This window comes from Aulostomus chinensis, chromosome 14, assembly GCF_037954235.1.
Source record: "Aulostomus chinensis isolate RoL2024-O1b breed Wild chromosome 14, RoL_Achi_v1.0, whole genome shotgun sequence".
Classification (NCBI taxonomy): domain Eukaryota; kingdom Metazoa; phylum Chordata; class Actinopteri; order Syngnathiformes; family Aulostomidae; genus Aulostomus; species Aulostomus chinensis.
In genome coordinates this window covers 24,196,903-24,219,260 of record NC_141333.1, presented here as the reverse complement: position 1 = coordinate 24,219,260, position 22,358 = coordinate 24,196,903, and the positions used below count along the sequence as shown (strand labels likewise).

General features: G+C 43.8%; 4 protein-coding genes across 6 annotated transcripts in view; 2 read left to right on the top strand and 2 right to left on the bottom strand.

Moving 5' to 3' along the window:
• Nucleotides 1–131: 131 nt before the first annotated feature.
• LOC147250291 (inosine-uridine preferring nucleoside hydrolase) lies at nt 132–3,555 on the bottom strand. Its single transcript, XM_086224887.1, has 6 exons — nt 3,518–3,555; nt 2,476–2,664; nt 1,478–1,660; nt 1,251–1,362; nt 1,053–1,189; nt 132–983 (listed from the first exon to the last, which is right to left on the bottom strand). The coding sequence occupies exons 2-6, from the start codon at nt 2,656–2,658 to the stop codon at nt 612–614; spliced, it is 987 nt and encodes a 328-aa protein (XP_086081013.1). The 5' UTR covers nt 2,659–2,664; nt 3,518–3,555; the 3' UTR covers nt 132–611.
• Nucleotides 3,556–3,791: 236 nt separating this feature from the next.
• LOC147250290 (basic immunoglobulin-like variable motif-containing protein) lies at nt 3,792–9,495 on the top strand. Of its 3 annotated transcripts, XM_086224882.1 has the most exons (11): nt 3,792–3,943; nt 4,289–4,420; nt 4,579–4,819; nt 4,952–5,081; nt 5,172–5,267; nt 5,352–5,456; nt 6,062–6,156; nt 6,229–6,361; nt 6,438–6,521; nt 6,901–6,997; nt 7,192–9,493. In XM_086224882.1, the coding sequence occupies exons 2-11, from the start codon at nt 4,418–4,420 to the stop codon at nt 7,495–7,497; spliced, it is 1,290 nt and encodes a 429-aa protein (XP_086081008.1). In that variant the 5' UTR covers nt 3,792–3,943; nt 4,289–4,417; the 3' UTR covers nt 7,498–9,493. The 3 variants fall into 3 exon arrangements, with proteins under 3 accessions (XP_086081008.1, XP_086081007.1, XP_086081006.1); XM_086224881.1 differs by having other exon boundaries at nt 4,289–4,672; nt 7,192–9,495; XM_086224880.1 differs by having other exon boundaries at nt 4,289–4,819; nt 7,192–9,492.
• Nucleotides 9,137–13,868, bottom strand: LOC147250289 (uncharacterized). The gene is made up of 9 exons (XM_086224886.1): nt 13,719–13,868; nt 12,490–12,606; nt 11,773–11,840; nt 11,525–11,697; nt 11,353–11,456; nt 11,067–11,228; nt 10,777–10,982; nt 9,717–9,796; nt 9,137–9,642 (listed from the first exon to the last, which is right to left on the bottom strand). The coding sequence occupies exons 2-9, from the start codon at nt 12,592–12,594 to the stop codon at nt 9,545–9,547; spliced, it is 996 nt and encodes a 331-aa protein (XP_086081012.1). The 5' UTR covers nt 12,595–12,606; nt 13,719–13,868; the 3' UTR covers nt 9,137–9,544.
• Nucleotides 12,892–22,358, top strand: part of nme7 (NME/NM23 family member 7) — a 20,294-nt gene continuing 10,827 nt past the window's right edge. Inside the window, exons 1-7 of the mRNA XM_086224883.1 lie at nt 12,892–13,335; nt 15,174–15,275; nt 15,558–15,724; nt 15,891–16,001; nt 17,595–17,645; nt 17,743–17,950; nt 18,049–18,154. Of these exons, the coding sequence (XP_086081009.1) occupies nt 13,333–13,335; nt 15,174–15,275; nt 15,558–15,724; nt 15,891–16,001; nt 17,595–17,645; nt 17,743–17,950; nt 18,049–18,154 (748 nt within the window). The 5' untranslated portion in view covers nt 12,892–13,332. The remainder of the gene's footprint in view (nt 13,336–15,173; nt 15,276–15,557; nt 15,725–15,890; nt 16,002–17,594; nt 17,646–17,742; nt 17,951–18,048; nt 18,155–22,358) is intronic.

Here is a 22,358-nt window from a genome sequence, read left to right as displayed (position 1 = left end):
ATTAATGTCAAGGCAGTAAATATTAACATCTTACAGACGCCTGAGTTGCCTCAGCACCACCCTTATTCTTTGTTGTCATAGAAATTAATGTCCGCCATCGATGACTCGCCATTATTTGACTGCTCAGCTGATAGGTTTACACGCAGGATGTTAACATGTGGGTTTGTTTACTTTAACGTGAAGATTTGGAAGAACACTGACACACACGTCATGACTTTTATTAAACAACAATGCAGGAAAGACTTCAGGTTTTCATCTCGGGAGAGCTTTGCCCTCATCGCTTGCTCGACCCTTGAATGCACTGATGGTGATGTTGTGAGCCAATACTTATTTTTAAAATTTTGCTTAAATCTGTACCCCTGTTGTTCCAGTGAAACAACAACAACAACAAAAAATCATAAAAGCTATTTCAAATTTAGCCGCTTCTATTCTGACAAATCTGATCCTTCACATTAGTTCCTTTACATCAAGAGATCAACGTTAGCCTCCGCCGGCTAGAAGCGGCGCTGTGCTTGCTGTGTTGGTCAGCGAGCAAACAGCAGCGGATGCATCGGTGCATCCCCGTTCATGACAGACCTGAACAGCAACACAGGGACGTTTGAGTCTGGTATTTACTTAGACTTCCTCCTGGGTTGTCTGAGCGACTCCCTGAGTAACTGACCGAACTTGGCTACATCACATTTAGTCAGAACCTTTATGCTGTGGTTCTTCTTCAGCTGGTTGGTGCGATCCAGCACCAACATGCCCCGAGTGATGGAACCCTGCAGCTCCACACGGACGGGACACTCGATGCTCTCTGTCACTATGATGCTGTTGATGCAGGCGGCCATCGCGTACGCGTCATAAGACACAAAGCCGGATCCAAAGTACACATCTCTTTTCTTCTTCATGGCCTCTTTGGAATAGGCCCAACATTTCGATGTGATCGTCTTCATGAAACGTGCAGCCGGTGCATCCTGACGGATGACCTCTTCAAAGAATTCCTGTGTAATTAAAACGGTTAGCAACCAAGTGGACAGTGGTAAGCAGGTCACCGAGTGTTGACGTCTCACCCATGTGAGCGCATTTCTGCAGGAATATTCCCACGACGCCAGGTATGTCGGGCAGAGGAACTCCTCCAGAACGATGTAGGCCGACTCTGGATCCATCACAAAGTTGAACTCGGCACACGGTGTGATGTTTCCTTTCCCTGCACACATTCAGAGTCAGACGGGCCCCGTGTGTCAAACACAGTCAGGTGGTGGCGTTACCTTCCATGTTGCCACCCATAATGTACAAGTCCTTGAGCTTCTGGGGGAAACTTGGATCCAGCCTGACAGCCAGCGCCAGGTTAGTGAGTGGTCCAAGAGCCACCAGGGAGACCTGTGGACAGCACATGTGCAGTAAAACACCAGAGATCAATACACACACACACACACACACACACACACACACACACACACACACACACACACACACACACACACAGATTCCTCACCTGTTTCTGGTTTTCAGACACCAGTCTGATCATTGCGGTGACAGCATGCTCTCTCTGGACTTTCTCCTCCCACTGTGGATCTCTGTCTTCGAGAACATCACCAAGTCCATCTGTGCCAAAGTGGTCATTAGATGGATTACTGGCTCCAACCAGGGGGCCCTCAGACCCCCGAAATACGGGTATCTGCAGAGGAAGCGATCCTTCAGTAGGATTCATTCACAGACATTATCACTCGATTTACACCTGGAGTTCAAATTTGTTTTCTGGAAAAAAAACAAAAACAAGAGAAAACAATCACCCACCTCTTGCTGAGGGGGTCTGGGACACATTGGACCAAATATCTTCCCTGACAACCACTGACAGGAAAATACACCATCGGTTCAGGTGGTTGTTTCTGCGACAGTGCATTGAAACAAAGCTAGCCCATGCTAAGCTAACCTGGCACTTTATAGGTGAAAGACTGATGAGAATACTGCGTACGGGGCCCTTTGACCTTCTAGGGGAAGTGATGTAGGCAGTAAAAGCTGAGCTGTGTCTCACTCCACTTGTGATCCCTGTTGAGAAACCTGAGGCGAAGGAACTTTCAGGCTACAAAGGAAGAGATGTCACACCCTCTTCATCAGTTGAAGTCTTTAACGTTGATGAACCAGGAAGTGACATCATTTCCTGTCTTCACCTCCCCTGCTGCTTGAATGGCTTCACATCTCTGGTTATTGCATGAACTGAACGATGCTGACACAAATTCACGCCATCAGCCCCTTTCTCTACACGCCGCCTGGGCACTGTGGGTGACTGCTCTGGGGTATGTTTACATTTCCCTGACCAGCATCAGACTTTGGCATACGAATAAAAATTTGTTCTCTCACAAAGGAGAAGGTGGTTGTCAAGTATAATCCCTCTTATCAGGGTCAGCAAATCCTGCTAAACCCGACCCCATCAGGACATGGTCTCATGGGTCGGATCACATCTGTTCAGGTGAACACAGTCAGTACACGTACCCCCTGGCGCTCACACACGTCGAGGACCATCAAAACATTCTGACACACGTTCTGGACGGCTGTGTTCCCAAACACACAAGTGACCCCCAGGACGTGAACGTCAGGGGCCGCCAAGGCCATCAGTATAGCCTGGGCGTCGTCGATGCCGCAGTCGGTGTCGATGATCATCAGCTTCTTTGCCATGTCCTTCTGGAAAATTCAAATCATCCGTTCAGAGCTGCAAAGGCCATGCGTCCGTGGAGGTTCTCACACCTCACACCGGTTCTGCTGTGTAAAACATTTGCAGTGACACACCAACTTTTACTTCAGTTTAATGGACATTATCAATATTTGTGTTAGTAAGGCAGATTTCCAGATGTTTGAAGAACATTCATTTACAGCTGTTAGTGACTATTTAGGAGGTGTCAGCCCCCTCCTGCTCGGGACCAAACCCGCTTGTGGTGTGCGTCAATCACTGGGCCTCGTCCCATTGTGGTGCGTGAGCGCCCTCTAGTGAGATGCTTTTAGATTGAAGCTCACTTTTTGAAAGGGAACGTTTGTATGCGATGTTGTCGTTGGAGGTGAAGACGCAGAGCCCACCGAGCGCAGCAGCGGGGCTGGGGGCTCTCAAACCTGAACTGGAACTACATCTTAAGACTCTTGCTGAATTTCATTGCTACACTTGGGTTGGAGCCGAGTAGATTAGTGTAATTTTCTTTTTCAAATAGGCCCTCCTGTTACAAGTTGGAGTCAAGAAGTTTTGGGACCCCTGTTTTAGGGAGCAGTCACCCAGTGGTGGCTTCTGGACCTACGTGTTGTGGGTGCAAGATGGGTGGATTTTCTCTGAAATATTCGTTTTTCATTGCTCCAGGGATAATGAGCCTTGTAGGTCAGAGTCTGCTCTGGATTCATGATCTCTGAAAAATCATGGAAAGTCTTTATTCTGATTTTTTTTATATCACTCTACTGCAGCAAAGCCAGTGAGTTTGTATTTAAAAGAGTTTTAGAGTTGTGAGTCTCGTCTCTAGTTGTAGTTTTGGAGAGTGGGAAAGGGCAGACTTACCTTTGGCGAATGTGTGGTCTGTTGTGTGAGTTGGAGGATCATCTCATGTCTTACAATCACGGGTTGAACAACTAGTGAGAAAGTTACTTGTATTATTTAAGCACTATTTATATATGAAATAAACAACAAATTGAATGAAAAACGGGAATATTCTTTTATTTTTTTCGTTTACTAAAACGTTTCAACTTCAAAACCATCTTTGATTGTTTTTTTCTTTTGGTGCACCCCCCGATTGCTACTGGGAATGGTACAGTCCTTTAAACCTGCACAGGAAGAGGCTGCGGGTCAAGAGGACGTCGTTTCGTTCTAACTGTGGTTAATTATTGCCATGTCCCTGGTTAGCATGTTTCTACCTTTGGTAACATGTAGCTAGCTGGACGTTCCATCGGAGTCCAAGACCCGTTTGGTCCTCGGACGTTTCACAAGGTACGATAAGATAGGAAATATTAATGGGCGTGCTTACACCTGCTAGCTGTAATAACGTGTAATACTATGAATAATGTGTGTTCATCCGGAAATATTAGTTAATGTTTATAGCTAGCGGCTATGAGAGGTTTTTTTTTACGAGTTACGTTGCCTTACCGTATGTCAGTGATAATGATTTATGGTGGTTATTTGCTTCAAGTTAAAACAATGAAACTCGGGGTTGTGACTGTAAAGATTGGTCATGTGATCAGGTGGTTTACAGTGTCGGGTCACTGCGTCTTAATGTGACATCTCTAATGTTGCAACAAAAAAAATGGCTGTCCTTTCATCCTCACTCCTACTCAGTCAGCTGATTCTGGATGGATGCCGTCCATCACATGTTACTAAGTGGCTGTTCCATGCCCAACACGTCAGAAGGTCAAGGGGCAAACCAACCTGGGCCGGCTGAACCATCTGGTGTGCAAAAGTCCAGCAATGGTGAGGAGGATCGCAGTCTGATCAGCTCCCTGGCCCGGGAGGCCACAAGAGTACGACGGGCCTCCAGTGCCGAGCTGCACCTGCCGTGGACCTGCCCGGTCACACACTCCCGGGAGAAGTTCTACACAGTCTGCTCTGATTATGCTCTTCTCAACCAGGCTGCCTCTGTGTACTGTCCCCCAAACACAGTCCAGGACAGGGTCCCCACTAAGCAGGATGATGGGCCCCTGCTAATGAAGCCCAAATCTGCAGGTGACTTCCGTCCCGCTCAGTCAGGAGGGGACCATGTGGGATCTGATGGGGACTGTGACATGGAGGACGTGTCCTCGAAACCCTTATTAGCCTGGGAGATTGATACTACAGACTTTAATGCTGTACTCACCCGAAAAACCAGAACAAGTAAGAGCATGTGGGAGGCTGACTGACATCAACATACGACACTCATCTTTCTTATCGTGATGTTGTACTGAGAAGGTTTGCTGTGGTAGCTGTGAGTAGAGCTGCTAACCACTGACTAACGCTCCACTCCAGGCAATTTGAAGAAATGCAGCAGCAAGAAGATGAAATCATCAGATAGACCCAGTCGCAACTTGCAGGATGTCCCGCCCCATGCCTCGCTGGAGGACATCAAACAGAGGAAAGTGCTGGACCTCCGACGATGGTAACGCTTCACGTTAGTCCCCAAACATGTTCAGTACATCACTGTGTATTCTCTGGATCTGTGACTCATACAGTTGCCGTTCTGCTTCAGGTACTGCATCAGTCGGCCGCAGTACAAGACCTCGTGTGGAATCTCGTCCTTGGTGTCCTGCTGGAACTTCTTGTACAGCACTCTGGGTGCAGGGAGGTGAGCGGCATCCCGGGGCAAACAACGAACGAAAGCAAACGAAAGTTGCAACTGTGTCTATTATTAATTTATTTGCATTTCTAGTCTTCCACCCATCTCGCAAGAGGAAGCACTGCACATTCTGGGTTTCCAGCCACCGTTTGAGGAGATCAAGTTTGGTCCGTTCACTGGCAACGCCACGCTAATGCGGTACACGTCTGCTCATTTTAGGGCGCTTCCACAACCCAACTTGTAGTCCATTTATGGCGGCCATCATGTGGGTTATTTGAGCTCTTGGAAAAGCAGTAATTGTACTCTGGTGCCAACCGGTCCAAGACCACCTCTTTCAAGCCACTTTGGTCTGTTTCTAAGGGAACCCTAGAGGCGCCTGATGAGATGAGAGCGCAGTCCGACCCGATTGCAGGAAGCAAACCAGAACACAGGATTATGGGTTGTCTGTGCACCACATAAGGACAGATTTGGACTTCTGCTTAAATCTCTCGACATGCGGGTCGAAGAATTTACATTTTCTTCTGCAAAATTTTTGACCAATGACAAAAACTTCAAATTTCCTGCTCTGCTCCTGCACACGCGCCCTTCAGCAAAAGTAGTTGATACATGGTCTGCTTTAATTTGAGCCATGTGACAGTGAACCAGGGTCAATAAAAACAAACCAAATGGCTCAATTGCAGATGATTGGAACGAGTCAAACAGACCAAAGTTGTGAAAGTGCCATTGACTTTTTTTTTTTTTGGAAAGAATCACTTCAGTAAAAACCTGCAGCACAGTCATAACCAGCGTGTTCCTCCTGACAGATGGTTCAGACAAATCAATGACAATTTCCGAGTGCGAGGTTGCTCCTACATTCTGTACAAGCCTCATGGAAAACACAAGACAGCGGGGGAAACGGGTGAGTCCCTCGACGGTCAAACTCCTCACAAGTAAGTAACACGAAAGCCGTAACCACGCTGATGTTTTCCAGCTGAAGGAGCGTTAATGAAGCTGACCCAAGGGCTGAAGGATGAGACCATGGCCTACATTTACCACTGCCAGAACCACTACTTCTGCCCAGTGGGCTTTGAGGCCACACCGCTCAAAGCAGCAAAGGCATACAGGTAGGTCACTTGGCTGCTGTGAAAGACTTAGCGTGTTATAAATATTTCATAACCTGTGTTTCTCGTTGGTGTGAAGGGGCCCTTTACCCACCAATGAAATGGAATACTGGATGTTAATTGGTGAGCCCAGCAGGAAACACCCAGCCATCCACTGCAAAAAGTAAGCTCTGCCCCCTGTTCAGTCCGCAACATGGAGACTACGTGCATGCTAATAAAGTTTAATTTGAATACACAGCAATGACACGTTCCTATCACTACAGCTGCCACGGGCATTCGTTTATGTTCTTGACATTTCCACCTCACAGTAAATCCGAATCTGGCCTTACTTTTCCTTCATTGTGTTCTCTGCCTCTGACCAGTAAACATGCTGCCTCTCGCTCACACTGGCACACACATGCTCAGTGTGCACGGACGGTCACACGGTTTCTTATGCGTTGCTGTGATTGGAGATTCATGGTGATGTGCTAGTTTCAAGCCTCTGGTCTAAATTAAGCTTTACACACCAGCTCTGTGGTCGACTTCTTTACGTGTCTGTTTAGATGGCTGGACATTGTGACCGACCTCAACACACAGAATCCTGAATACCTGGACATTCGTCACACTGAGAGGGGGATCCAGCGGCGCAAGACCAAAAAGGTTCCCTTCAGACATCATAATTCCTTTCTCACTGTTAATGGCTTACTCTTTCACGATTGGCTCCAAACTCGTAGTGATGTCATAGTCCACACGGACTTGAGAATCTTTCAGCTCGTATCTTGTTCTGCACGGGTCGCTTGAATGGTTTTGTGTGGAGGGAGGTGTTTTAAATAAAAATGTCCCCCCTCTCCCAGGTGGGGGGCAACCTTCACTGCATCATGGCCTTCCAGAGGGTGAACTGGCAGAAGCTCGGCCCTTGGGCGATGAATTTGGAGAACCTGCGTCACGAGTTCCACCACTCCAGCACGGAGAGGCCTCACGGAGACGTCACAGGGGAAGCAGAGGTGAGGACGTCAGCCAACAAACGTCTGGCCCACCTGGGACGCTCGCACAGTACGGGCAGTCAGAAAGACGGCAGCTGGAAACGTCTGTCCAACACTGCAGAGTACAGACAGAGGAGCTCCCCAGACAGCGATCTCGAAGAAGACGTGACAGACTGAAGCCCGGCATGGCAACCAAATGACAGAAGTGACAACACACAATCCTGAGATACACTTTAGAGGATAAATCTGGCAATCATTTATATTCCAGTGTCAACAAATCCCATCAAAAGAGCGATAGCTTAGCCCTGAGTGAAGCCCAGCTGTAACTCTTCAGAACACTCAGCTGCATTCATGCTAAATAGTTTAATGATATATCAAGGAACAATCAATCAAATTACCCGAGCTGGACTTAATGGGGCATACTTGGGGACTAGTTTCAGTGGAGGATAAATATAAATTTGCACAGTCAAGCTGCAAAACAGTGTACGAGTGTGTGATTGACTGTAAACCGAGCTCCCGCTCATGGAGAAAACCTCAGTCTGTGCTGCTGAGCTCTTGAGCACAGATGAGGATCAGGCTTTGGCTGCTCACTCTAGTAGCACCACAACATTGTTGTCTTTTCATGAGGTTTATAGTCTGAAAGAAACATGTAGGACTTTTGATATCGGGGCCAGCCTGAGTGTTGTAAGGTCACTTTTGAGGCTGTGGTCTACTTTGTAGTCCTCTCAAGAAAAACTCTCACATTTTAAGGGAACACACCATCTTTTTTAGTAATTACAGTAATTGGCCATCCTCCCCAGAGCCAGACAAGATGGCTCCACTTCTCTCCTGTGTTCTTACGAGAGCTGAGACCCACAGTGATTTGCAAACTGCTAATTGGCTTCGCACTATGAATGGAAGTAAATGGGAAGTGTTAGCATACTCTCCTGATCCTCTCTTATAAAGTCTGCCATTATTAGTAGAAGCAGTAGACGTTTCGTTGCACCAAATCACTGCGCCGGTCAGTAAATAGTTGTAACCATGTCTAATTGTAAAATTTCAATGTAATAATTTTAAATTTTTTTATAGGAAAATATCATGGACAACCTTTGTTATATTGATACAGGCAATGACCATATTGTGGAAAAGTTCATCTTTGTGCTAAGCTAACTACCCGTATCTCAGCTTCCTACTGCAGCACAGAGGAGAGTGGGGTGTCTACCTCCTTGTCTTGCTGCGGGGAGGATGAACAAGCTTATTTCTCTAAAAGTTGCTATGTTCCTTTCTTTAAGAGTTGGTGAGAGTCTGCCGAGTGTTCCTCTTCATGATTTTTAGAAACATTTCCCGTAACCACTTAAATGTCAGTAAGTAGTGTTTGTATCTGCACATCAACAGCTTTAGTTTCATATCATGTATGTTTATCTGCGACACAAATGAGCAAGTTTAAGTTTACTAGTAGATGTCTGATGATCAGTGGTTTCATTGAGGTGGAAGTCACATTGCTGATGCTAAGAAACTAAGAAGGGAAAAGAAAAACACAGCGAAACACAAGAGCAGTAGATGGTAGAAGAGGAAATGCACATCCAACTCCAACCATGTTTGTTAGCCATCCCTGTGGAAACTAGAAGCGAGACATTAGGTGCTCTTACATGTTACCGTCGCACTACAGGAATATTTGTCATGAATTCAGAACCAGAAGCACATTCCTCTGCTTTTATTCCTTGTTGTATCTCCTTACAAATGATCCTGAAATATTCTATCCATGCAGTGACGTGTAGGGAACTCGACGTTCTCGTGTGCTGTTTCAGTTTGACACAGTTCCGTATTTCCTTGTACAGGTGAGTGGGCTTGTTTTGCACCCTGCCGTCCAGTGGCTAGTACAGTGAAAGAGCTGTCCAGTAAATGTGTTGTGAGAGCAGCTGGCGTTTTTGTTTTGCTTTGCCAAGACTATAGCGTGGATGACCCCCCCCCCCCCAACTAAACAGGAGCCGTGCAGGAGCCAACTTCCCAGACAAACTGTGAACCACAGGAAGTTAAGCTCGCATGTTTGATTTCATGTTCGTGTCCAGCCATACTCTCATGCCTCTGTTTTCGCCTTTGTGCCGTCATTTGTCACTAACCCAACAATGATGTCATTATGTATTCAAGTGGATTTGGTGTTTGTTTATTTATTTTACAATAAATTAAGATTTTTATACATTCCAGTTTCTTCACAACGATTACCACAAGTGTTGCAGTTCACTTTTCAGCTCTGTTCCGCTGCAGTCGCCACAGACGTGCAACTTCCTTTCAGCTGCCGTTTTAACTCTGCTATGTGAGGCGGACCGATGCGGCAGCAACCTCCTAGTGGACGGATAAAGACTCATCAGAGAAAATACTGAGGACACAAAAACAGCGGAGGAGTCATGTGACATTACCTATCAACGCAGCACCTTGCTTCACCCACGTATGACTCAGCTCAGGTATAGACGCGCACTTTTCCCCCGATGTCTGCCACCTTTGTTTAAAAACAGAAAAACATGGAAGCGATTCAGACCCTAAAAGTAGTAACACCACGGCCCTGCATTCAGCCATTCAGGCTTCAGTCCTGCTTCCTGAAAACCAGTGTCATTTATTAAAATTGTTCAGTAACACACCTAATTTTTGGGTAATAAACTTAATGTCCATCCTCCCCAGAGCCAGACGAGTAGCCAGATCCCCCTCCCTCCTCTGCTGCATGACAGAGCAGAGACCCACAGAAACCAGCTGCAGGTCTCCTAGCATCTCTGCTCCTTAATGCACTAGCAGAGGACTTACCTGTCTTCCTGTCTGACTCTAGGAAGAGTGGACAGTAACTGTATTTTCCCAAAAGTTGGTGTGTTCCTTTTATCATGGGAAATCTTGTGTGACAGCAGAACAGCCGAGACAGGCTCATAGATTAGATCCTTCCTTTTCCTGTAGGCTTGTAATCTTCTGCTTCTGTGTTTCTGGAGAGCTTCATCATTCTTGATTTGTTGTGGAAGGGAGCTTTGGGAAAGATTTATATAACCTCTCCATCTCCAGGAAGAACATAATAAGATCCATTTTCAACAGGAGGAGAGCTATAGGTCAGGGGTGGGCAACCATGTGCCTTGGAGGGCCGTGTGTATGCAGGTTTTCCTTCCAACCAAACACTCCAACAGGTGATTCCACTGATTAACACTCTTCTGTGGCTGAAGGTGTGTTAATCGGTGGAATCACCTGTTGAAGTGTTTGGTTGGAAGGAAAACCTGCATACACACGGCCCTCCAAGGCACATGGTTGCCCACCCCTGCTATAGGTCTATTTTTGCAGACCCCCCCCCCCCAAAAAAAATCTGTCCATTTCAAAATGTAGAAACTGGAAATAATCCCTCACCTAACACCAGATCAGGATTTTTGTTCCTCATTCTCATGGTGATTCAGGGATGTTTGATATGTCACATCTGTGGCCTTGACAACTCCCTGGCTACTGACTCACCCCCGCTCAGTGTCCCACTCCTCGCCACTGTTGGGATAGACCACCCAGCACATGTCTGGGCTCAGCAGGGACCCGGCCGAGTCCAGCAGCTGCTCCACCAGAGCTGGAGGGCAGCAGTTGACTCCTATAGCCACCAGCTGGGTGGATCTTGTAGCGATCTGGACAACATCTCTGAACGAGCTGCCGTCTGATACACACCTCCCATCCTGACAGGGTTTTTGTACAAAAAGTGATTTAATTGATACACGAATTGATTTTCATCAATATTTCTGCTCAAGCGCAAAAGTTACCTTACAAGAGAAGGAGAGCCAGGCTTTAGAGTTTGGGAATTCTCTGAGCTGCTCCACCAGAGCTTCTGCCTCCTTGATGCTTGGGATTGTCTCAAAAGCAATGAGATCAGCTCCTGCAGCTACTAAACAAGCGACCTGTGGCCGATGCCACGCTTTCAACTCCTTGGGACAGAGAGCGGAAGATGCCTGACATCCTTGATCATGACACAGGCCACAACACCTCCCCATATTTACCAAAAATGCCACCTTTTTTCTTCACACAACGCACATGGAGCAAGCCTCTCACCTCAATACTCATCTCCCGCGCATACGCCCCAGTGTATTCTGAGCCGTTGTGCAGAAAGGCCCCATACGGTCCGACAGAACCTGCCACCAATGGACGTTTTTGCCCTGATGAGATGAAGAAGACGATGAGAGGATGCCAGAGTTTAGAGAGATGTGGCTCCTCACTACTGTACCTGTTGAATGACCGTGCGACACAAATCTCTCCCCCGCCTCTCTGGCCAGATGAACGCCAGACATCAGCAGCTCTCCAGCACGCTCGGAGCTCACGCCCAGGTGAGTGACGAAGCCAGTGATACTGGCCTGGTAGGTGGCCGTTGTGATGACATCCGCACCGCTGACGAGAAACCTGTTTATACATCACATCTATGAGCGATGGTCAAAGTCGGTGTCTTTGCAGCTGCTTGTGTCAGCATGCACGCACCTGTAGTGAGCATCTCTTATGGCCTGTGGAGCAGTGTGCAGAAGCCTGGCGCTCCATAGAGGATCTCCCTTGATATGAGAGAGAGCACAGCAAATTTTTCCATGATACTTTGCCGATAACTTCATTTTTTTTAAAGGCTTCTGCCCATGTAGATGCATGGCTATTGGCATCCCGTCACCTCCAATACCAAAACCTTTGTACCGAATATAAAATAAATGTGTAGAGTGGAAAGTCTTGCAAATCTGTTTTGTAAAATTGGTCTCAAATCTATTTTTGGATTAGTGTGGAAAGTTTTTCTTTGAAAATTGTTTGACTGCATCGTAAAGACACAAATTAACTTCCACATGCTTGCAGCTCTGATATATCATACACAAGCAGTACACACATTATTAGACTTCCCAAGTTGTAAACAGCAAGTTGTATTTTTAGATATTTTTTGTAGTGTTCAGTATATTAAGTAGAGTACTACAATACATCATCATAAAATCGCAACCCATATATCCTGATCTATATCTATTACAAGGGCCTTGCCCACATCCAGCCCTGTTTTACAATCCAAGTATAAACATTAAAGTATTATTTCATTCATTTTTTTTTTACTTTGATCAATTTCTTGAGGTATTATAGTCCAAAACATCTGTAAAATAAATTAGTCATTATTACACAAGTTTGAACAGTTAATGACTGTACAATACTGATGTACTGGGTTCCTTTTACCTGTAAATCAGCTCCGTGAGCCTCCAGTTCAGTTGCTAGTCCACCGTCCAGGATGAAAGGTCCATCGTCCTTCCTGAATTGCCCAAAATGAGTGGGTGAACACATGGAGACTCTTTGCTGTTGGAAAAAAAAAAGAAAACACATAGAGCAACAAATACTTTCAAACGCAGAGGGAAAGAACATTACAGGGAAATTCAAGGATAAGTGGCAGAACAGCTAGGAAACATTTATATTCAATGCAAAACAAAATTAAAACGGGGAATGAAAGGATTTCACAGAAGGGGGGAGGTCGGAGTGACCAGACTACGGAGGGGACTACAGGACACTGGGAGTTGGCGTAATCCACAAGATGGCAGTATTGCAGCACTGTAGATGCACGTTAAGGTTAAACCCCGAAGAAGAAGAAGAAATGTTTTGAATCCTATTTTGGTGGAATTCGACTATCAGACAGAAAAATCTGAGGATCTGAGGCATCTAATAGGCTTTCTTCAGTGACCTGAGGAAGGCAACAATACGCCTTTTCTACATCTAGTCTGACGGAAAACCAAAAGAAGAAGAAGGAGGAGGAGGAAAACTATCAATTCACCAAATTCGAATTTGCATTTATGCACACAATGTACAGACTTTAATCTCGAAAAACAGACTCTGACTCCCAAATGCCATGTATACATAAGTATAAATGAGCATCCTCAGCTTCAGCAGTAAAGACATCCCAACCTTGGCACACTGTAACGAAGTCTACCTCGAGCCTGTTGTCTTAGCAACGGCGAGACATCAAAACGCGAGCGAATCAAATCGGGCGCGGCGGCCTTCAACGTTGTTGTACTCGTCCCTGGGCGAATAATGGTAAGTTATAAACTCCCAGTGCAATGGCAGTGGAACCTGCGTACATTTTACCAGTTAACCAAACCTGGACGGAATGAACGGACACGTTTTCGAACTTGCGTTCAAGAGTCGCGGCACAGCAACTAGCATACACATGCATTAACAGAGAACGACAGGCTAAATGCTGGCGTTTTGATGAAGTGAGGCATACAGCATACCGTTTACAGACAGCTTATACCAATAATGACCGCAAAGAATTAATTTAACGCCTGACTGTGTAACTTCCGTGAGCACTAACAAGCTGTTCTCGTAGTAATTTGCAAACGTAACTATACTGTACATCAGTAGTTCTAACTTGTAGTTGCGTCATTTAGCTGAGATTCTACGTCCTGGTGGTTGCTTACCGGCTTAAAATGGTCCACTGTCTGACAAGACTGATTGAAATACGAGTTTTTGACCGCCACTTATGTCCACTTTATGCGTAACGTTAGCAGTTAATGCTAAGTTGGGTCCTAGCGCCAGGCAGGAAAATGTTACGCCATTAACGTTGTCGTTGTTGCAAACCCGAATGATGCGTAATAATGTTACGTAGCTTACATTATGGCAACTTAGTGTTACGTCAGTTCATGCGGCGGTACTGGATCCTTTTCAGGAACGGTCAGCAGCTGCAAATCATGTTGTAGTCAGTTGTAAAACATCGCTTAATGAACTTGTAAAGGGTCAACTTACTCAATAATGCAATACGTCATTGTCATATGCCACAATGTTACAGGAAATGAAGGGAAACACAAAAATAAAACATACTTTGTCAGTTCCTACACCTCTTTTCATTTTGGTTGCTCATTTTTCACATTAAATATGATATAGGCTCATTGCATTACTTTGTATGTTGTTGCATAACTGACTACCAAAAAAAAAAAATGTACAGCTGTTGTGAAAATGAGCACTACCATTGCCTGCCACCAGATGCCGCTAGGTACCCCCACGGTGCCATTGAGCTGTCTCTAGGCGCTGCCAAGATATTTTCTGGATGCCTCTAAGGTGTCTCTAGATGCCACTAATGTACCTCTTCATCGCACTGAGGGATTTAGATTACACTGAGCCGTCTCTGGATGCCACTTAAGTACGTCCTTATGCCGCTGAGGTGCCGGTGCCAGTTGGAAGATCCTGGCCTCTCTCTCCAGGGAGGATATTTTGAAGTTTTTCAGCCAGGATTATTGTTTGTTGACTACAATTAAACATTAGTTTAACTCAGATATATGAAAAAATTGTGGGCTGATGTTGGCAAAAAAACAGATTTTTGGAAAACACGATTTTGCAAACAATAATTCATCCACCAGCATCCAAACACTGTACCAGCACTCTTACAGTATAAACCAGAGAAGAGTTTATTTGTTTGCTTTACCTCCGCAGTAAGAAAGGTCATTGGACAACAGACAAAGAAGCACCTTGGACGTGCCTACGTTCATGACACACACACACACACACACACACATATATATATATATGCATTCATGCACGCATACACTGTGGGTCAGGACAGTTCCATTCACCATTCTCCATTCACCTGATATGTTTGACTTTGGACTGTTGTAGTAACCAGAGTCCCCATGGTCACCATCTGTTTATACTGGAAGTGGAACGTGGGACATTGTTGCTACATGGTGGCACATCAGTAAACTGAACTGATGTGCACATTAATGAAATCTTCCACTGATTTTACAGTTATTGTGAAACAATTTGTACCTCAGTAATGCATCAATTGCATCTACGTAAGCTAAAGTAGAGTGATACAGAACATCCTTGTGTTGTTAAGGAAGTTATTGTGTATGACCGTATCCCTCTGATTTCATTATCAGGATGATCGCTATGCCTTTCTTGCTGAGTGGTACGACCCAATCGCGGCCCTCCTGCGTCGCTTCCAACTGTTCTACTACCCCAAAGATAATGCAGTGGAAATGGTAAGAATTTACTTTTGTGGTTAATATTTTACATCATTGGTATGCGTATTAATTTCAACTTTTCCATCCAACAACGAAGACACCATGTCGTTCACTGATATTTTTATTACTCAATATGGTCACTGGTGCTCTAGTGAGACACATGGAAAAATAGGCTCTTCTATGCAAAGCTATAATAATATTTGCAAAATATGTGTTCAAGGGATATTCCTTTATAAATTGCTTAAATCTGCAATCTTGTCAGTAATTCATTCTGATTAAAGTGCTCATTTTCATTTGCAGTTTGACGTTAAGAACCAGCGAATATTTTTGAGAAAGACCAAATACGATGATCTTCATCAAGAGGACCTGTTTTTGGGAAACCGAGTCAACGTTTTCTCACGTCAGCTTAACCTGATCGAATATGGAGATCAATACACAGCCAATAAACTTGGCAGCAAAAAAGAAAGGTATGATGATTCTGTTGGTCTCCAGCTGTGCGTCTGTCTGCAAGCTTGCTCATGTTGGAGCCAAAGCCCAACACTGTAGCTCGCAGTCGTGATTAGCAGCGACGAAACTGCAAAGACAAACCACAGTTTCTTCGGTGTGTTTAATTGTGGTTCTTTGTGTCTCCAGAACTCTGGCGCTGCTAAAGCCAGATGGAGTTCCACGGATTGGAGATGTCCTCGAATTGATCGACGCATCCAACTTGATCATGACCAAAGCTAAAATGACAAAGCTCACATGGTAAGGTCACACAACCTCTTCGACAAGCTTCTAATAACAACACAAGTCATATTGTGATAATATATCAGACAAAGTCAAAGAGGCAGACACAAGCTGGCCGGTGCCAGCATCCTCACATAACCAGATGGATGGCTGAGCTCTCTCACACATATTGGGAACATATGGCATGCCAAGGGGCAGAGACGCTTGCCATTTAATTAACTACTAACAGTTTTTCCAGTTACTCAGTCATAATGTATTTATCAAACCGATCTGATGAATACATTTATATTTAATGCCTGAGCACTGATTATTTCTGTCTAAGCTTCTATGTTATTTATTCAGTTAAAACTTAATTGTATACTCTCTGGGGTGCATTCCTCTGCAGGAAATAATGTTTCAAAACATTTGCAACATTCCCAGACATATAATCTGGGATAATTTTGTCAGCCTTGAATTTTCAATTGGAAACACATTGTGTTGTTCACACACTCGATACAAACACTGAGGGGGGAAAAAGGGTTTAAACATTTGAGAATGTTTTGAACTCTTTCACATTGGCAGCAATAGAAAGTGTTCAGATATCAAGATGCTCAGCTCCTCAAGGACATACTGGTGTGTTCTTGTTTAGATTTGTATCCATTACATTATCCAGCTTTTTTAGAATATTTTTAACAATGCAAGTGAAAGGAGAAAATCTTTTCTTCACATTCTTATCATCACTCAGTCGGGCCTGACAAATAAATTAGCTGCTATTAGCTGATATTGGCCAATGTGGACACTTTTTTTTTTTCTTAATTTTTAAAATTTTGTTTTATCTGCTCGAATGTAATTTTGGATATTTTCTGTCTATGGTTTTTTAAAACAATAAAACATTCTGCCTCTTTGTCTCGGGGGTTTGGATCATATTTGAAGAATTGTTGCAAAAAAATGTATGCATATGCACATTCTCCCTCTGTCTTTATTTTAAAATCATATATTCAATAGTCAATATATCAGCCAGTTCATTGATTATTGGATTTTTGTCCTTCCTAATATCAGGATCATTACCAGCCCTAAAAGTCCCATACTGCTTAGATTGCTTTTGCTCTTTGGTGTAGCTTTTGCATTTCAGCAGCAGCATTGTACAATTCCTTTGAATTTTGAGCAGGAAATGCTTGTTGTAGCTGGAATGATGAGTAGGGAAATGAATACACAACTAAATACATATAAAATGAAGTGAACCCCCTTTTGGATACTGGGACTATGAATATTAGCATCTGCCCCACAAAGTGTTTGTTATTTGAGCCTGGAAAATAAGTGCTGCCTGGATGTCTAAAATGGTATAATGTCCCTTTGACATTAGAGGACGCGACTTCAGTGAGAGAGGGTCCTCCTGTACATTAATCACACAATAACCTGTAAGCGACTGTTCCCTCTTTCACCGCACCAACGTGTAACTTGTTAAGAGTTGTGTAATTCTTAGCTCAGAGACTTTAACTGAAATAAAAACTAAAAGCCAATGTTAACCCAAACAGTTGCACACAGCTGCCATGGACAGTATTGTTTGCTTCATTGATTTTGCATTGAATGCACAAGATAATGTGACCACTCTCTCATGTTCTTACATTACAGGAGCCAAGCAGCCGACTTCTACGCGGAGCATCAGTCAAAGCCGTTCTTCAAGTGAGTGCCTGTGTAAATGGCGTACCAACTCATGTAATGCCACCTGTTAGAAGCTACTGTGTTGAACATGCTAATCCACAGTTGCTCCATCTTGCAGTAACCTGGTGCAGTTTGTGTCCTCGGGCCCTGTGGTTGCCATGGAGCTGATGGGTGACGAGGCCATATCTATCTGGAGACGAGTCCTGGGACCTGCAGACTCTGCTGTGGCGCAGAAGGAGGTGCCGCAGTGTGTCCGTGCCCAATTTGGAACAGATGGTATAAAAAATGTTGGACATGGCTCTGACTCACTTGCTGCTGCAGCAAGAGTAGGTATTAGTGATCATGTGCAGTGCAACCCCCCCCCCCCCCGTGCTGGCCAGAAATGGTTAAATACAGTGTTCCTTTCTCTTTGTCCTGTCATTAGGAGCTTGAATTTTTCTTCCCTTCTACAATCGGCCATGGCCCTGCCAATACTGCCGTTTATACAGACGGCACCTGCTGCATCATCAAACCTCACGCCATAGCAGAAGGTAAGAAACAAGTCATCATTTATCTAAAATAATCCTACTTTCTCGAAGAGAGGATTTTTTGAGTTTGGAAAGGTGCTGATTACACTTTGAGGCTGCTGTAAAACTTTGTAAACTGTGTTCTACACTGAGATGGTTTTATATAACACTGGTTTTTCTTGGCGAGGATGCGCCTTTCCATTGTTTTATGTTGTGGTGCTAAGCCAAAGTTATTAATTTCAACTGCTGGATACCCAAAGGTGTGTAGGTAACAAGTGAACAATAGAGTCATATCCACTCTGGTTCATGGATTCATGTGTGCTACCGATACGCCTTTGGGTATCCAGCAATTGATATAACACATATGTATAATGACAAACTGATACATATAGAAAAACCATGCTAGTGTTGTGAGCTCTCGTGGCTGTTAACTGGTCTGTGTCACATCAAGGCACCACATGGCTACATTTGGATTTTTCCAAATCCCTCCCCCTGATCCCTGTTCGCGGGGCATGCCACTAGAGCTGTGACCTGTGAAATGTGACATTCTTTGGACGGAGCAGAAGTGTGCACACAACCAGTTGTTGATCAAGAGACATTTGACTGGTTGCTGTGGAGCTTTCAACCAAAATGCTGCATTTATTATTTGTATTAGTTTACATTTAGGTTTTTTTCTGCTTATATAAACATTTTCAAATTGTGGGAACCCTCAGCTGAGATGAAAGTTTGTTTGAGAGACAAAACATAATAAATTAATATTTTTTATTAGAATTGCTGTTGATACTGTCAAAGAATGTAATTCTGTAAGTATTGCAAGTCAGTATTAAAACTGGTTGCAGTATTTGTTTGCTTTTAATGCTCAAAAAGGCAAAATGTTTTATCTAAAATTTCTAGACTATCCAAGTGTAGCAAAGGAATAGTGGATGCTCCACAAATGAACTTGGCACCTGCAAAACCTGCATATACAGTAAATGAGGTCAATATACTATGCAATTAAATGTTAAAAATATATCCTTTTTGAAGTAAACTAAAGTTCATTTTCTTGTGCAAACATGAAGCATAAAAGTGTCATTTTGGTCTGGATAAATTAATTCACACTGCCCATCCCTAGAATGTATGTGTCTGGAGGCTTTAATGTGTAGACCAGTAATCTAGGCATGCCAGGATCCTGGTGCTGTGCATGCGGGCTTGCTGGCACAGTTCTCCACCGCACCTATGTAGAATCAAGCCCTGTTCATGCTATTACGTCTGTACTTTTCCTGTTAAGACACGTTCTATTTTGCCGTGAGAAAGGTCTATTACAGATAGAACCCATTCAAAAACATGCTCAGGGATTGGCATTGTTGTTTTGCTGCTGAGTAAGATTGAGCAATAACAGTTCAACTTACAATCAGGTGCAGTATTGTACATCGCTTATTTGTATCGTGGTGGTTCTGTGTGACCATAGCAACTACAGTATGACCAAATCTCTGTCACTTCTGTCCTATCATGGTCTCTTTTGGGTTTGTTGATTATCTTGCAACAGTCCACACAGTCACTCTCTGGAAGCTTTTATTCTGGCAGTTAGGGGCAGTGAAGGCTGGAAAGTCCTCCCATCGTGTATTATAATACATCCAATAGTTGTCGAGACATTTGAGTCAGAACCCTAAATGCCAACCTGATAGTGGCGCTGGTGGAAGAGAGGAACATTAAAACCAGTAGGATTTATCCTCTGGGGATCATGAATGTCTGAGCCAGCAGCCTTCTTGAAGATGTCCAGATATACCACTGAATAGACGACAGTTTGAACTGCTGCTGGCACCGTCACATTAATGTCCTCACTCGGAAAAAAAACATGTGAAGCGTGTTGTTTATTTCCTTGAGGTTATACAATTAACAGTCTTTTTTTTTTTGCTCTTCATATAAGCTTCTACTAAATGGTTGAGATTTTATTTAAAAATAAATGTGAATCCACTTTAGGTCTGATGGAATGCTGCAAAGCCTTTGCAGTGCATTATAAAAGTGATTAAAAAAAGGTAGAAAGTCACACTCATTTTTTTCTACATGACATTACATCAGACAACATCACATGAAATATATTCTATTGGTTGTTATATAGCATCACAGTTGTAAATATATCACACTGGCAGCATCATTTTGTTTACTGTTTTAAAACAATTTCAGCGTTTTTTAGACTCCTGAAAATGTCATCTGTTGACAAAGATACTCATGTCTGACAGGAGGTGAGACAACAGACTTCTGATCTTCAGAGTAGCTGTTGTGTCGCTTATTTCATGTAAGGAGGCAAACTGAAAAACAAGAATGGTTCAGACAGTTGATTTATTAAATTATTGATTTGATAAATCAATGCAGAAGTGACTAATGTGTGCAGGAATCCATGTTTCTTTCAACTTAACTTATATTACATTTTTGAAGACCACGATTCTGTCAAGAAACACTTTGCGTGTGCCCAGGAATGTAAGTTATTCTTTCTTTCAAGTTAATGTATCATAAATTACAATTTCAACAACCATGATTCTCGAAGGAAAGTGTGTGTGAGAATACACTTTTTTTTCCTCTGTTTCCTGTTGATTTTTTGGATTCTCTACACCATGAAGAGAAATATCAAGCTAGTTTTGAGCTCATATATTAAAAATAACCGAGAGTTTGATGAAATGAGGGTGTAGCGGCATGTGATCACTATTTATCTGTAAAATTTTAATTACGGGTTGATCACGTTGATTTTCTTTGATCAAAGAAACAGCCACACATATTCAGCAGTCTTACTTTGTGAACATTTGATGATATATAGTGTTTTTTAATTGTATGGGAAAGTAACTTTATGTAAATATGTTACCGAGGATCAATTTCCAAGAAACAGACTGTGTAATGTTATAAAGCCAACCCACACATTTCTCTGCTCTCGCTGTGTCTGGCAGTGTAATTATATTTGCCTGTGTCAGACTTCAAATCATGTGGGCTATGCTACATGGCGATGATATGAAACCTGGACCGGATGGCCCAACTGTGGCAGAACCTTCGTCTACAAATGCAAGAAATCTCTTCATGTATGCATTGAAGACAGACATTGTCTTTGCCTCATTTAACTCAAGAACCATTTCTCTAATTATGATGTCATCACTGGTGCCTGAGGAAGTGCAGTGCTGAGTTTGAGGGTCTGAGGTCTGAGATGACTAGGGATGCCACACTCAGAGGACATACAAGATAGCTTTGATCCTCTCTTTTTGTATATGGTAGTCAAAGCAGTCAGACATCAAAGAGGACAGATAATCCAGGCACTGCACTGACATGAAAGGCAGGAGGACAGATTAAAGTCTGAGATCAAAGTCAGAGGCTGTTAGGGACCTCACACAAACCATGGGCCTGCCCCTTCAAACAACAGCCACTGCAAAGGACAAAGGGGTGGGGCATGTAGTGGTAACGTCATAGAAGTTAGAGGCCAGAGATCAAAGTCACAGATGAGTCAGGGATATTTGTGACATCACACATATCATGACCTCCTGGGACAACGGCCATTGGACAAGTACGTTCAACAAGCTTTATAAATACATGAGAGGAAGGACGCTTTAAATCTCTCGTTTACACGTTCACAAAGTGCAAGGTTTAGAAGAGGCAGCGAGTATTGTCTTTCCGTATAGTTTGTTGATTGGTGTGACTTCTGTCAGCCGGACCTGGTTGATTTGTATGACAACAGTCAGTTGTTGCAGCCAAAATTAAACTGAGAGACCATGCTTTTTTTTTTTTTTGCTTTTTTTTTTTAGGCCTTTAATTATTGTTTATTTAATTATTGTTTATTTTCAGGTAAGAGCCAAACAAAAGTAACCTAGTTTGGGGGGGGGGGGGCTGCTGCCCTCAAAACAGTTTGAGCACTAACAGAAGCTTGCTTTGATTTCCCCTGAGATTCACATTAGAGGCTAAAACACACTAGAGTTACGTGTTCAGAGCCCAGCCAATCATAGTGGTGACAGAGGAAGTTGTGACTGAAAATGCATACAGGCATGACTGGAATAGAGAAGCTTCTGTTGCCAGGCACCCAGAATAGGATCTCCTAGCAACAGGACCAGCTGTTTTTGGGAGCTGCATGGAGCGTGTGCCTATCCCCGGCAAGCTGTTGGCTGCTGCCTGTGGAGGGCACAGAGGACTCAGGAGGCGGTTACTTACCTAACGCACACGTAACTGCAGCTGAGAGAGACATAATCAGCATTCAGTGCACCAACTCATGATTACA